At 41.6% G+C, this 16,433-nt stretch overlaps 2 protein-coding genes across 2 annotated transcripts; both read left to right on the top strand.

The window, feature by feature from the left end:
- Positions 1-4,292: 4,292 nt before the first annotated feature.
- LOC307240716 (PR domain zinc finger protein 2-like) lies at positions 4,293-10,387 on the top strand (the record flags this gene model as incomplete). The annotated part of the gene is made up of 3 exons (XM_080014563.1): positions 4,293-4,371; positions 4,849-8,657; positions 8,883-10,387. 3 exons carry the CDS (start codon positions 4,293-4,295, stop codon positions 8,895-8,897), a joined length of 3,903 nt encoding a protein of 1,300 aa, XP_079870689.1. The 3' UTR covers positions 8,898-10,387.
- A 3,333-nt stretch (positions 10,388-13,720) lies between these two features.
- Positions 13,721-14,098, top strand: LOC307240715 (histone H2B 1/2-like; the record flags this gene model as incomplete). The annotated part of the gene is made up of 1 exon (XM_080014562.1): positions 13,721-14,098. The coding sequence occupies one exon, from the start codon at positions 13,721-13,723 to the stop codon at positions 14,096-14,098; it is 378 nt and encodes a 125-aa protein (XP_079870688.1).
- Positions 14,099-16,433: the final 2,335 nt, after the last annotated feature.

The raw sequence follows: 16,433 nt of genomic DNA, 5'->3' as shown, positions 1-16,433 counted from the left end.
ATAATAATAATAATATATCCGTTATATTTAGTCTGTGTATTTGTTTTCATTTATTTTATTCATTTCAGGATATTACTGCCTTTATACATATATTTCGAATTCTACTACCAAAAGCTTTTGCTGGTGGAATTAGAAAAGTTTTTTTTACAAATGTATTTTGGTAAAAAAAAAGTTTAACATTGTTTCATAGAATTTGTGATTTGTCATATGTTTTGCTTCTAAAAAACAAAAGAGAGATAGATACAGATATTTTATTCATTCACTTTATCAATAGCCAACATCATTAAATAAATAAAAACTAATAGAAAAAAACGGCAATGTACTATAAACCTAAAATCAAACAACTTTTTATTTATTCGAATTTTATCAATTCTAATTGTATACCTTCTATATTTTTTCCTGAGAAGCGCCTCCTCCCGCAGTAAACGCGTTGGTGATTGGTCAGGGACTTACCTCCCGACCAATCAGAACGCAGGGTGAACCAGGTGTCCCCACAACAGGGAAGAGGAGTTTGTAAAAATCAACATACAACCGTAAACTGGAAACGGTCTGCACCTGCTGGACGACAGTTCCCCTGGAAATACAGAGTATGTACGAAAAGTAAAACCCCTTTTTTACCAAAGAATATGGTGGAATTAGCCTCCAACGTTTTGTATTATATGAGCTTAGTGTTACATGAGTGTTCAATCGGCTGCGGCGAGCCGTGCTATGCTAACGCGTAAAGGGCCGAAATCAGCTGATTTGTTCACTTTGAATGAAAGTGAAAGTGAAACTGCACGCCGCGGTTGGATTTAAACGCGTTTTTGTTTTTGTTTTTTTGCGTCGTGTTTATTGACAACGGCGGGTTTTTTTTTTTTTTAAACGATGCGTTGGGAAGCAGACAGGGTCGTCTCTGTGCGAGGCGCTTGTGTCCTGCAGAACTGGCTGTGGCGACGTGTGGTCTGACTCGCCAGCTATGGAGACAGGACTGGGAGCGTCACGGGGAGCTGACACTAGTCATCCTAAATGGCCTGTGTCCCAATAAAAGACGGTTTGACCCCCATCCGATGCCAACAGGAGCGGGATGTTTTCACAGTAATGTTTAGGCTGCATTAATTACAGGTGATCCCATCGTTTGAGACCAATATTCCAAGAGATAATGATTCTCCGATGGTCGTGATCCTTCGTGTATGTTTATAATCCAAAACGGAGTATAATCTATATTTATCTTTATTTAATGAAGTTCTCTTGTTTACGTTTCTATCATTCACTTTTTTTTTTCTATTAATGTAAAGCATGACGTGTATGGAAGGTGCTGCGCAAATAATGACGTATTCCACAAGACTGAGAAATCCAGTCGTCATGGAAACGCATGTAAACATAGGGGAACGATGCCTAATACGTTTGTTATGTCACAAAGCTGAGCTTTTGGAGCAGCTGTTTACCTCGAAGAAGGCACCTACAGTACATGCGCCCACCTATGTACTACACATATATTAATACTGATATTACTTCACACTCTCTTCTAGACGTCAATGGGTGAACTAGAGTTGCAAAATCTTTAAGTTTAAGCAAATTATTTTGAATTTCTTTTTGTTTTTTTATTTTTATCTCTTGAGTCACCCTCCACCATCCACTATTGACTGCAGTCTGAGTGAGCAGCGCCTTAACACAACATCACAGCTTTGTTTACGTGTGTTTTCATGAGTGCGTCTGCATATAAACTGCAACCCGTGCACTACACGTGCATAGCAATGAAAACGTACGTGAAATTAAATTGATGCATGTGTAATGTAATGATAGGACCGCTGCAGTGCTGTCACAAAGGGTAGATAAAAATGATCGCTTGAAGGCTTGACTTGAAGGCTTGGTTTTGCAATATCGAATGGGAGACAAATGGAGAGTGTTGTATCAAATGCGTCTTGCTTTGCGGCTTAAATTGATCCTCCGTGCACATGAAGACGTTTATCATTGAGGTGCCGTCATGCACCATCCCAATCCAGGGCTGCTCTGTAGACTGGCAGCAGACGGTTGTTGTATTCAAATCCTTGGGGGGAGAGTTGTATGTAACGTATGTGCATAAACCAGTGACTTTGCTGGGAAAAAGAACACATACTCAGCCAAGCTTCACTATGGTAACAATCGTTATGGTGCTGGATTAGCCTATATGCCATGTAGCTTTAGAAATATAGTAAATAAAGGGTATGGTGGCTCAGTGGTTAGCACAGGGTCTTTTCTGTGCAGAGTCTGAATGTTCTCCCCGTGTTCACTTCAATGTCCTCTCGACACTCCTGCCAATGCCCCTGGGCAAGGCAATGATTCAGATCTGGAGTTGGTCCCCGGGATAAGTCAGATACTAGGATGGGTAAAATGTAGAGAAGAAATTTCTCCCAGAGATTGATAAAGTATGGTCCATCATTTTAAATGGAATTAATCTGCCATGAAAGCTGCATAAACCTTGTGTTTTATTCAAATCCTCTTCATGCCAAAACTAGTTTGTTTCTTTTATCCAACTCGTTGTTAGTGGGTTGATGTCCCTTGGAGTGTATTTATTTATTTATGTGTCCTTTTTTTAAAACACAACGTTGTTTTTAAAGGTTAAAGAGATGGTCAAAATGTCAAGTTAAAATAGCTTCATAAATTTATTTTATTTTCATTTTCATAATTTATTAGCCAATTGGCCAAGCTAAGGACTTGTGCCATTACTGGCTTTTCAGCAAGTTGATTATTCTGCTATTCTTTTCCACAGAGCACTGCAGCCTGTTTTCATACAGTATGTTGAAAACATGTGGCATCCCCTGCATTAGCTGTTGAAATGGTGAGGAATTATGATCGTAATACAGACTTTTAATTTGGTGCTTGCATTTCAGGTTGTGCTTTCTCTATTTGATGGAAGTAAAATGCTATAATATTAAAGTGGACCTATTACGTTCCTTTCTACACACGGTAAATAATATAGGTCTCTGAGGTCCCCAAAACATGTTTTTGGCTGAAAATACCACATATGCATTCGAGTGATTGTGACATGCCTCTAAACCCGCCTTGTTCCAAAACGGGCTGTTTCAGTGTGTGTAGCTTTAATTTGGAATGAGCAGCCAAACCCCTAGTTCTGAGCCAATGGGGTTTTAGCACAGGTGCCGTGTTCTGTGAGCCAGTCGGGTTTGAGAAACTCAAGGCCCTATTGTTATTTACTCTGTGAACTTTCACTGATTTCACTGATTTCACTACACTAAAATCTGTTTCTGAAAAATTTGAGGTGAAAAATAAGCAATCCATTTGCTCACTCTTCACTCATATCAGATCGACGAGGCCTAATTTAAAAGTTTGTTCCTACTTCAGTTGCCATGCTCCAGGCTTGTGGGTGACACGGAGGGCGACGCCTTTGTAAACAGAGCGGTCAGAAGCCTGAGCGTTTTCTCTCAGCGCTTACTTTGTCATTAGTTTACCTCATTGTTTCCGACATTGTAACATTATATATGATAGAAAATAAGGAAACACATAAGAGGTCCCCTTAAACGTTAACTGGCTGTAGTGCTAACTACAGGATTGGTCATTGATCAAATTATTTGAGTGTTCCTTGGATGGATGACATGTTTTTATTCTACAACAATTACGAATGATAAAAATGTAACATTGTTAACCTGCTGGAAGTGTAAACACAATTGAATATTTTTGCTATTCGACAATTATATGGAAAGAATTGTCAAAATTCACAAATGTGTGTATAATAAAATAAATCCAAATGATTTATGAATGCATGAACACACATTTAAATGGTTTATTCACATGTGGATCAGTTTGCATTTTTGTATTTGCGGTTTTTGACTTCTGCTATAGTGAGAGTCCATTCCACTCCACTCCACTCCAGGATCCACTCCAACCCCCCTGAACCACCACTCTGACGTGATTTGTGTCACAAAACACAAATACTAACGCAAACGGATCCATACGTGAATGAGCCATTTGCATACGTGTGGTTGGGCATTTAAAAGTTGCTACAAAACCAGAAGTCAAGCTGCCATTAAAAAGCCAAGAAGAAAAGGTGTGTGTGTGTGTGTGTGTGTGTGTGTGTGTGTGTGTGTGTGTGTGTGTGTGTGTGTGTGTGTGTGTGTGTGTGTGTGTGTGTGTGTGTGTGTGTGTGTGTGTGTGTGTGTGTGAGAATTTTATTTTGTACAATTTCTGTAATCCCTGATACTTGACCGTTATGTTACCATTTGTTGATTTCTATATGACTGTCTTTATCCACGTAACAGGTGTGAAAGCAGTTCTGGCATCGCCTGCCACTCTGTCAAAGAACAGGACAACTCGCCCACATGATGGAGGATTCTCCTTACTTGTGTATCTCTGAGTTTGGAGGTGATGAAGATATAGATGAGGAAGAGGAGGGGGGGTGTGAGGAGGAGGAGGAGGAGGAGGAGGAGGAAGAAGAAGAAGAAGAAGAAGAAGAAGAAGAAGAAGTACAACAACAACAGACACCTGCCAGCGACCCAGAGGACGCTGGCACTGAACTGGATGTGTGCCAGTCATTTTCTACTGAACATCATGAGAACAAGGTTATTGATTTGGAGTGGGACTCATATCCCTGTCAGCACTGTGAGAGACACTTCAGCAGCAAACAAGACGTTGAACGGCACATTCAGATCCACGATTTTGCAAACAACCACACAGATTCGTATGAGCACAGCGACAGTAACACCACTTTGGCTGCGAACCTAGATCATTGGCAGCCTGAAAAGCATCAACAAAATGCCCCGCCCAGGCCGGTGGATTGTCTAAGTAATTCAAAACATGTTAATCTAGATGTGCATTTACTGCCGAGTAGCTCTGGCACTCCTGTTTTGGCTTGTGGCAAACAGACTTTGTTGCAAGATGATAATCAAGAATTGGAAGGAGGTCATGCTTGCAAGTACTGTGAAAAAGTATTTAGTGCACATACTAACAAGCGGCGACATGAGCGCAGGGTTCACGAGCGTCCTCTTGTAGTAAAACAGGCAGATGCTGCTCAGCTCCCTCAGGAGGCAAATGCTGACGAAATGTCCAGTGGAGAACCACAATTTACGGATTCTACAAATGCTGTAGCCGTTCAGGGCAGTGGCAGAACCCTGACAGAACAGTATATGCTAGATGTCTCTAGCGATATCTCAGAGAACCTGAGCTTTTACATTGATGGAAAGATACTGTCAACGAGCACAGTAAGCAGCTGTGAAGTAGTTGACCTCAATCCTGGGTCTTCTGCTTTGGTCGGACTGGATGCCCTGATGCTTGATCCGGCTCAAATCAGCCAGGTCCTCAATTCAGAATCCATAACGGGCAAAGATATGCATGGTTCCCCAGTGGCCAAGAGAAGAACAGCAACACCACCCCTTTTACCTCAAATTAAAACTGAACTTGAGTCTGAGGTCGTTGTCTCCTCATCTTCATCATCACTTTTAACTTCTATAATTGAAAACTTGCTTCCTCAGAATGCAGAATCAACAGTTGCCCATAAGGAAAGCACGGTGTTTCTGTCTCCGAAGCTCAAACAGCTCCTGGTGAAGCAAGATGGACTTGCGCCTACACTTGCCCTCATCACAGATGGTCAGAAGTTTTGTTCGCCACTCTCCCTTTCTGTCCTGCCTGCAGGCAACGGGAGGTTTAAAAGGAGGACCGGATCACCTCCCAACTCTCCACAAAAAAACTCAACAGCTAATGTGGAGAAAATGACACCAGATGAGGGAGAATGTGATTACATTGATGTAGCGCATTTAGAGACTCAGCCTGACTCGCCTGCACTAATACTTAACAAGAAGGATGATACAACCCCACCAGTAGAGGAACCAGTTACCAATCATATGTTGGAAGAGAGCTGGTCATCAATAAGTGGTGGTAATTCTTGTAACCAACAACCACTCGACCTCTCAAATGCTGTCAAAAGGAACGCAGACACAGTCCTTACAGAAGCTGTGCTTGACTTAAGTTTGCAAAAAAAGGTCCTTGATGACCCAGATTCAGCCTTACCAAGTTTTGCTCCACAACCCCTGTTGAGAAAAAAGAAACCGAACACCTGCATGTTGGAGAAGGTGTTGATGAATGAGTACGCCAATGAAGGGCAAAACTTAAGCCTAGGGAATTCTGATGCCCCGTTAGTCACAGATTTTGCCATAGTTACTGGTTCAGACATGGTGATTCCAACAGAACCTATTACCCAAGGACTTGTCTATGGACTCGCCCTACCTTCTAGTTCTCTCAGTCTAAGCTCCCCATTTACTCCGGTCTCCTTGCTGCCAGCCCCTCCTTGCACAATAGCACTTGCTTCCCCAGCGTCTCACTCAATTCTACCAGCCGCTCCCTCGTTAATTACAGTTTTAGCACCACCTACTTCTATTGCTAGTCCTTCAAGCCACGCGGTCCAGGTTTTAACCCCGAACATGGCTCCTGAACCATTGGTAATCTGCACAGGAAATCCGCTACAACCCCCAGACTGTGATTTAACTGCTGCATTTACCACCGCAAATGCTGCAAGTCTTATTAGTCTTTCCCAACCCCTCAACCCAGCCATTCAACTACCTGATCATGTCGTTCTCACTGATCCAATGGCTCTCAATGCACCTGTGGTCGAGTCTCCTGTTGGAGCAGAGGTGCCATTCACGCCCACTTTAACTTTAAATGATTCTCTTATCAACTCTTATAATATTACCAGCAACACGGTACTGATAGAATGCACAATATCCCTTGAAGGACCAGGGAATATTGTCCCAGCTGCAATTTCATTACAGGAAAGTGTTGCTGAGCCTCCTGGCCCTGCCCAGATGGTTATAAATCAAATTGAACAGCAGCAGATTGTATCATTACCTAACACTCAAACCATTGACCCAGCTATTCTGGTTTCGTCCATTGCTGAATCAGTGTCCACCACCTCTGCAGTTATATCGGATTGTTCCACTGGAAGTGACTCAAATCACAGTTCAGAACCTGTCGTTAGTGAAATGGAGCCAAGCCTAAAAGAGGAGGAAACTGCTGATGAATCAATTTCCCCAACTGAGGCCAAAACTCCGCCCTCTTCTGAGCCGGTGGAGCAAGTGGAAGAATCCTTAAATGACCCACCGAGCGGCACACAGGAACAGACCTTCACCAAGAACTTTGCTTGCAACGTGTGCGAAAAGCTTTTTCACTCGATGAAGGAGTTAGGCCATCACGTAGGTGACCACGCTGATGAATGGCCCTACAAATGTGAGTTCTGCGTGCTTCTCTTCGGCAAGCCGTCTGCTTTGCTCGAGCATCGTTCAGCCCTCCACGGAGTAGGCAAGACTTATGTTTGCGGTGCCTGCACAAAAGAATTTGTCTACCTTTGCAATCTGAAAGACCATCAGGAGGAGCTGCACCCTGGCCAACAATGTACTCATACAGAGGAGGAAAAGGGCAAACTTAGGCCTCAAAATTACAACTCACCAAAAGTTGATGCGTCAGCGCCCTCTGCCTCGGTAGAGTCTAATAAACCTATAAAAAAAGAAGAGGTTGTAGTGGATAGTGCTACTGAAGAGCTACTCACGACAGTTAAAATCATGACCTCAGATTGCAACAAACTCAAAGAACCTGACGTGCGTCTCGGCATCAACCAGCACTATCCCAGTTTCAAGCCGCCTCCGTTTCCATACCACAATAGGTCACCGGCTGGATCCGTGGCTTCCGCAACCAACTTTACCACCCACAACATCCCTCAGACCTTCAGCACTGCAATCCGTTGCACAAAGTGTGGGAAAAGCTTTGACAACATGCCAGAGCTGCACAAGCACATCCTAGCCTGTGCGAGTGCCAGTGACAAAAGACGGTACACACCCAAGAAGAATCCCATCCCCCTACGCCACTTTGCAAAAGCCCAAAATAGAGTGCTGTCCTCTACAAATGCTTCCAATGGCCTTAATGCTCCTCACAGAGCCAGCCAGGCGAACCGGTCCAGATCTAACCAAGAAACACCAGTGACAATGAAGCTTAGGGCGCTCAACAAAAAGAAAAAGAACTTGGTCCAGAGGGCTATGTCCCAGAGAAATAAGCAAACCTCTGTGTCAAACAAACCCACTACTGCTCACTCGGGGGAGGAACAGGAGTTATTCGTCTGCCCGCACTGTAGCAGGGAGTTTACCATGCGCCGCAGTCGGACTAAACATATGGCTGTTTGCCCCAAGAAACCTCAAGAGGTCAAGAAGAGAAAAGATGGCGGCGTCTCTGTCACCAAGGAAAACAATGGTCATCTCCTCAGAGCGGCCTCCCGCCTCGAGGAAAAACGGCAAACCGCAGCCCAGGACCAGAAAACAAGAGTCCACGCCTCTGGGCCTGCGAAGAGGCCAGCCATCTTACCCGTCCAAACGGTCCTTCCAAGCAAAAGAAGCAAAATCATCATAAAGGAAAGTGTCCAGCAAAAACAGGAGGCGCCAACGCTGAATGAGCTTCCCATCATTCGCACTTTCAACCCCTCGATGCGGCAGTACAGCAGAGTGCATCCTGGTGTCAAGGAAATCCCAATTACAATCACAGTTGTAAAGCCCCATCCCACTCAGCCACAGCTCAAGGTGAAGGAGGCTCCTACTAGCCAGAGCCAAGGTGGAGAAATGGGAACGGGTACCAATGGCCGACAGCAGAGCGCTACAGCCTCAACAAAAGACTCCCCCAGACCCATCCGGCAGCCCATAAGGGACCGGCAGGTATGAAAACTAACTTGATTTAGCCAAATTTAATTGTGTTGCTCAGCAACAAGAAATACAGGCACAGTGAGCTCCCAAACATCACAATGAAAGGGAATCACAAACAAAGGTGTTGGTGAATAAAAATGGATCCATAATGCAGAAAAACTGATGAAAATCTCGGGGGTTTCATGCAGATCAACACTGTTTCCCCATTAATGTGTTTTTCTCTATCTTCCCGTTCAGCATCCTGCTGTGTGACGCTCCCATCCGGCTTCAGTTGAGGGAGGTGGAGGACTCAAAGGAGTGGAAATGTGTCGTTTGCTGGAACCCAGTGTGGAGCCATGGATTGCACTGTATGACATGACTTGACTCTGCTCAAGTCATGTACCCGGCTCGAGCCGTATCCCAAATAAAGGATATGGCGCTGACCTCAAAGTGGCTTGTGTTGAGATTTGCTAACTTTTTGGGGCAACAGAGGGTTTTGTAGACTTTGTGCCCATTTGGGAAACTTTCTGATTGAACGATCTGATGTGCACTTTGATGAAACTGACCCGTTGGTCTGCAACGCATCACACTTGTCACAAAATGTCAACAAAATAATTTAGAGGAGGTCTCTAAGATTTAATGAAAATATTAAAAGGGGGCAATCATTTCTGGCATGCAAGTCGCACTTTTCCTCATTGTTTGTCTGTGGCCTTTTAGTTTTCAACCCCTACTGCATGTCACCAGCTTGTAGGGAAGCTACACATCGTTTTCGTTGCCCTGTAGACTTTTTAGGAGGTTACTTGGGGTTACTTTCAAGGAAATAAGGGTTTTAATGTGAAGACTTGATTGTTCCTTTTGGTTGTCAGTCCACGCATGGAATTACACCCTGAAGAAAAGTTGAAGGCGAAACCTGAAACAAAATGGTGAGGGGGTGAGATGTGGAAGATATGAGTCTCCCAGTGTAGTGGAGGCTTCAGGGTGGATGTTTTTGGGAAGTGTTCCTATCATTTATGTGAATATTTTTTTCTGAAATCACCAGTCTAATCTGTATATACAATATTATCTGGTTGGCAGTCGGTTATTTTTTATGGGAGATTATTCAGTCATGATGAGCTCTCGTGATGAGTGATTATTAAAAAAAAAAAATAAAATAAACAGTTTACTGCACTGCAATTATAAAAGATGGATGTTAAATACAGATTAAATGTGTTTTCTCAGTTTAACAATAGAAGAGCAACTGGAAGCATTAACAGGGTTCATTTGCTTTGTTATGCCAAATTCTGTTTTATTTACGGCAACCTTGTTTGCTTTTTATGTTTATTTTTCACATATTTTTTTCCAGCCAGATAATTCAGTTATTCCTTTAAAAAAAAACAAAAAAAAAATAGAATGTTGTTTATTTTCTTTATGTATGAAAATTTGAGTTGTCAAAAATGCTTTATTGTCCTTGAGATCTGTATTGAAATATATATGGAAACATCTTATTTCAACAAGTGAAAGTCACACACTGTATTTCAATTTATTTTTTCACCGCAAACAATTTGGATTGGATATCCATGGATTTGCTATACAGGGTATAATATTTAAAAAAAAATGTAATTACAGTTATAGAAAAGTGTGGAAGGATAGTAAATCCTATCTGTGTTTATTAAGAATAACATGAAAATTCTAAATGCTTATTGTTTTGTTTTCATCTATTTAATTTAGACAGGCTGGTCTGTTAGGTACACAGGATAGTTTGGGGAAGTTATTTTAACTGAAAAGTGCTTCAAGCATCTCAACATGTAAAATATTTATTAATTGAAAAATGTCAATTTCTTCATGTATGATTTGCACTAATTGTTTTTCCTGAACTGAAGTGTTCAAAATAAATGGAGAATGATAAGTTCAAATGCTACAGCTTGGTTTATGAAGCAATACACATTTTGGATTCATTCTAATTTCATTTGAATCACCTGCACCAATTTCACATGATAATCAATACTATTCTCGCGTGGCTCTATTGTCTGTTCAGAAGCATGTTCCACCAGTATCCAGTGCCAAGAATCTCCGTCCAAATTATTTCCGAAAGACCTTATTCTACATCAACACATTATTTTATCTGATGGAGCCCAAACGCCAAAAGCAGTAACTATTAACACTCCATAAATGTCTATGCATTTACATCCTTCTAGTTTTTAAGCAGAGCAACCAATGAACACATTTTACTGTCCAGGAATTTCCATAACAATGTTGAAACAACAAAAAAACTAAACATGTGAACATTGCTATGGTGATGGGACTTGGTGATCTTCTGGTTGTCAACTAATATGCATGGAGGGAGGAACCACATGGAGCGACATCCATCTTGCCATTAACCCTTCTCTCTTCTACCATGTCCCAAACCTTGGAGGCCACAGAGAACATCCACAGATCTGGCTTGTGTGGTCGTTTTGAGAATCCCTCTCTTGGTTTTGACAACAGTAATGCATCATGCAGAATGTCAGAGAGATACTTGGTGAGAAGTTCCTTCATGGGCTCCCTTTACCTTCCCTTTTATGGGCTCTGGCCAATTTGAATAATGCTATCTCTGTACTGTATACACTGATCAGCCACAACATTTAAACCACCTGCCTAATTTTGTGTAGGTCCCCTTTGTGCCACCAAAACAGCTCTGACCCACCTTACAGTGTTTATGTAGGTGGTTTGTGTCAAAGTAACATCCACATGAATGCCAGGACCCAAGGTTTCCCAGCAGGACATTGCCCAGAGCATCACACTGCCGCCGCTGGCTTTCCTTCTTCCCATAGTGCATCCTGGTGCCATCTCTTCCCCATGTAAATGACGCACACGCACCACCCCATCCACATGATTTAAAAGAAAACGTGATCCATCAGACCAGGCCACCTTCTTCCATGGTCCAGTTCTGATGCTCACATGCCCATTGTAGGCAGCCCCATACGCAGCGAGCTGTGATGCACTGTGTGTTCTGACACCTTTCTGTCATAGCGGCATTAACTTTTTCAGCAATTTGTGCTACAGTAGCTCCTCTGTGGACCTTTTGGTAGGTACTAGCTGCAGCATACAGGGAACACCTCACAAGGCCGGCTGTTTGACCTCTCTACCCGGGCAGAGGAGGAGACCTGATTGGTCATGCCACTCAAATCCCACTTAAAAATGAATAAATAATGGACATTATAATTGCAAGGCTGCTCTAATTCATCAGTTCAAGCCAGAATAGCAGCTCCAGCAGAAGAAGTCACTCTGAAAGTGAAAGCTACTCGTAGTGGCCAAAGGACTTTTTTCGGAATTCGTTTCTTGACGACCCCCTCACCAGGAAGAGTCGTCCGATTTTCCTACTGTTGGCTCGTTTGGTTCAGTTGGTGTAATGCACGGTGAGCGAGGGAGGACTTCCTATCTTATCTTTATCTTTATCTTCCAGAACAACGGGCGCAATTCAGAAGAGTCGGTTCGGCTCTGAGTTGTGGATATAATTCTCACAGGGATCATTTAATTGTTAAGATTTATTTAAGTGTAAATCAGTCACATTCAATATGAACTATGCCTCGACCTTGTTTTTCCTTGGATTTTTATTTTGTCCTCTAATTATTTTCAGTTTAAGTTCAGTTTTACTGGAGTGATTTTACTGAGTCATTTAACAGGTTTGTTCACTACGAACGAATTGTGTGCGAGTCTTGCGTCACTATCCATTACTAAGCCATAATAATAAAAAGCAGCTCTCCATGTCTCTTTAACAGGGCAGTGGTATAGCGCCGTGGGGTTATATTTCACTGTAAAAAGTGTGTTGTAGTTGAAACGAGGTTGGGAACACTGGTCTAGACGTGTTCATGAGAAAAGCAAATTGATTTCACCTCCTCGTCTAATCTGCTTTCACTCTAATCTGCAGAAGAACTGTCGATTGTTTCCCCCAGACCTGCCGCAGCCGTTTTAATGCCTCCGTGAGTCACTCATCTCAAACATGTTACAATTAGGAAATGGCTTATTACAGTGAGTTAAAGTATGCAATAGATAAATAAACGTATATATAAAGTAAAAACACTATTACAAAATTACCTAAAAATAAAGAACAATTTGGCAATGTACAATAAACCTAACACCAAATAACAAATTCAAACCTTAAAAACAGCAAAAAAAAAAACAACACGACCTAAAAATGAACTACAAAAAAATTTGCAATGTGAATAAACATTCAATATAAACCTAAATAATAACAATAAATCAACAAACAAACTGAACAGTACACCTCAAAATTTAACAAAAAAAGTTAACAAAAAACAAAAACTGAACAATTTTGACGATGTGCAGTAACCCCAACCTCTGTAGCAGCAGTGAAGCCCAGGGGCTACACAGCATTTTTTCCAGATCTTATGGACATCCAGGGGGTCGGGTGATGCACTGCAGGGGTGTGTACTAGAGATGAAAAGTTTGGCTCTTTATGGAGATTCGGCTCTTGACGCGTGACCGTAAAAAGATGAATTTCATCTTTCGCCTCTTTGTTTGTTTGATTCAGTTGTGAAGGAGTAGGTTGAGCCGCTCACCGGGGGGCAGGGCGGAGATTTGGCTCCCCATCTCTGAAACGCGCATCTTCGGTACCTCGCCCGTAGGAAGAGCCGGCCCTGGACAGCCCTGTCAGTTAGATTGTGTAACATATGAAAAACACACTTTTTATTTTATTTTATTTTATTTTTTTAATCGCACACTTTGCGATTTGTAAATTGAGTTCTATTACATTGCAATTTCGGTTTGAATTCGATTAATCGTTCAACCCTAGTATTACGTTGGTTGCGATCTGCAACCTCACAGCTAGATGCCTCTAAATTATACACATCGCACCTTTAATTGTACTCATATTTGCTTTTGTAATAAGTTTGTTATCGATGGCCGGTATGTGTCATGTGATTTACTTGAAGTGTAATGACCTTATTTTGTAATTACCATTATTTTGAAAAATCCTATACCCATTTAAGAAATTGTCGGTATCTGTATCATCAGAATTGTGACAAAAACTATTAGGTACCATATCAAATTAGAAAAGTTGCGCTTACACTCTGGAATCTCGAGTTACAATTCGTAACTATTGTTGCTGCACGACCACCATGCCCGAACACGGCGTCAAGTCAGCGCCCAAGGAGGGCTCCAAGAAAGCTGCGTCCAAGGCCGCCGCCAAGGGCGGAAGGAAGCGCCGAAAGACCAGGAAGGAGAGCTACGCCATCTACGTGTACAAAGTGCTGAAGCAGGTCCACCCCGACACCGGGATCTCCTCCAAGGCCATGGCAGTCATGAACTCGTTCGTCAACGACATCTTCGAGCGCATCGCCGGTGAGGCCTCTCGTCTGGCTCACTACAACAAGCGTTCCACCATCACCTCCATAGAGATCCAGACCTCCGTCCGCCTGCTGCTCCCCGGGGAGCTGGCCAAGCACGCCGTGTCCGAGGGCACCAAGGCCGTCACCAAGTACACCAGATCAGAGTAATCCAAGCTGTCAGCTTCTCAAACCAAAGGTCCTTTTTAAGACCACCCACATTGTAACAGAAGCGTTATTCCAGGGACACCCATTCCTGTAATTCAGAGACAACTACTATCCATCCATCCATCCATTTTCCTCCGCTTATCCGGGGCCGGGTCACGGTGGCAGCAGGCTGAGCGAGGAGCTCCAGGCCCCCTTCTCCCCAAGTCATATGTTGAACTATAGTACTATATACTATCATATTAACTCCTTTAATAATTATTTACATCATCTTTTAGCAGACACTTTTGAATGTTTTTTTCTAGCTCCTTGAACTAAGAGAATTGGAAATATATTTATGTCAATGAAAGTCTAAATAAATGTTTCAAGGTCATTGCCATTCACACTACAAAGCGTCAAGATGCAATTGTATATTTGAGCCACAAGATGGCATTAAATGAACTAATTGGCCGCACAGCCGCAATAAGATTAATCCAATTTTTTTGAATAATCTTATTGTGGCTGTGCGGCCACAATAAAAAGATTATCAAACATTTTACATCTGGCATAAAATACATTATATAAAAGCAAGTGTGCAATTCAAAACATACTGATTCACTGAAAAGCAAAAGTACATGTCGAGTTTATTGATATAGATCTAAATCACAGTACAATGTCCAAGTGCTTCACATTTACACTTCGCATAGGGACTTTGAAATACCACTCTCAATTATAAGCAGACACTGGGTATTATAATAGATACATTACTTTAACATATACTATACTCTGCATATGGAGTTTGTTTTCCTGCCTTCAGTGAGACTGAACTCATGTCTGTCTTTTTATTATTTTATGACTGAATCTTTCTATTAATTATCCTGTTTTAACCTCTCTTTTACAAAGTGCTGCTCCATATCTACAGGTTCCACACAGGAATCAGGATTTGATGCTCAAAACTTAATCAGATAAATCAAGTCATTTGGATAAGGATAAATATATTTTATTATCATTCCCGAACAAGTTATACATGATAGGGAAGGAAATAAAGTACCCAGTAATTATGTCCACAGATTCACTGGGCATGCCATGAAAATGATCTACATAATTACACAGGAATCAGGATTTGATGCTCAAATACTTAATGAGATAAATCAAGTCATTTGGATGAGGATATTTTTATTATCAGTCCAGAACAAGTTATACATGAAAGGGAAGGAAATAAAAGTACTCACGTCCCGGTGCAGGTAATAGCAATAATAAAACCAAGAAGGGAAAGCACATGGTTACATGAGGCTTTGTGTGGGTTTCAATCCCTTAAAGAACATAGAAACAATTGATCTATTAGGAGGAGTAAAGAAATTACATGTATTTTATTGCACCTTAAATACTAGTTATACATTGGTTCACACTCGTAATATAGATCAACATATACTAGTTGTATGTTCAAGCACCTTGCAGTATCTCTAGTAGTAATCTGTGTAAATGATCAAATCATATTGTAACAACTCCTCCTTTTACTTCCTGTTCATGCAATTTTTTTATTTGACCAACATATGGTCATATTGCTGTGGAACAGGTCTTCCAGGTTTGCAGCGCTCATGCTTGGATCAAACTGTCTTTGTAAAGTGTTTCGTCTGTTTCTATTTATGTTCTTGCTGTTACTTTGAAATCCTAATTCATTCATGTGTTTGTTTGTTTGTTGTTTTACTTCTTAAAAAAGGTATTTAAACAGACTCAAAGCCCCATTTAATTCATCCGGTGAAGTATGAGAAGATGGTTGACGGCACATCCTGCTTCATACGTGGGCCGTGTAAGTACTGAACTGAACTTTGCAGAAAAGAAAACGAAGTTAAAACAGAACAATTCAAATGAGAATGTTTCACCATTAAAAGAAGAACATCGACGGACACAGCAAGTTGAGTCTCACTGCAGGCAGGGAAACTACAAACTCAACATGGGCGTGAAACCAATAAAGTTAAATCATTATTAAAAAAAACATCATTTTATTTTGGTACAAACATGTCATGTATGAGATTGAGTGAAACAACAGAATAAATGTCATTTGTTTAGTCCGAGAAAGAGTTGTTCATCCAGTGTGTCCCTTTGTCTGGTGCGGTTTCAACATGTGTGTGTTTACCAGTGGCCTTAAAAGTCATTTTACACACAATCTACAACATATAAAAACAAGTTTTACTTTGACTGCTTTGTCAAACACCTTCAGTGTCTCTGCAAAGCCTTTTTAGTAACTCACCAGTGACTGTTCATCAAATAAAATACAATTGACGAAGGAAATGCACTTGGAGTAAATCCCGAGTCACGGAGAAACAGACATGATTTGAGAATCCGGGGGAAACGCTCACAG

This window comes from Zeus faber (genome assembly GCF_960531495.2).
Source record: "Zeus faber genome assembly, chromosome: 15".
Classification (NCBI taxonomy): domain Eukaryota; kingdom Metazoa; phylum Chordata; class Actinopteri; order Zeiformes; family Zeidae; genus Zeus; species Zeus faber.
The sequence above is the reverse complement of the archived record's forward strand: the minus strand, read 5'-3'. Positions and strand labels throughout refer to the sequence as shown.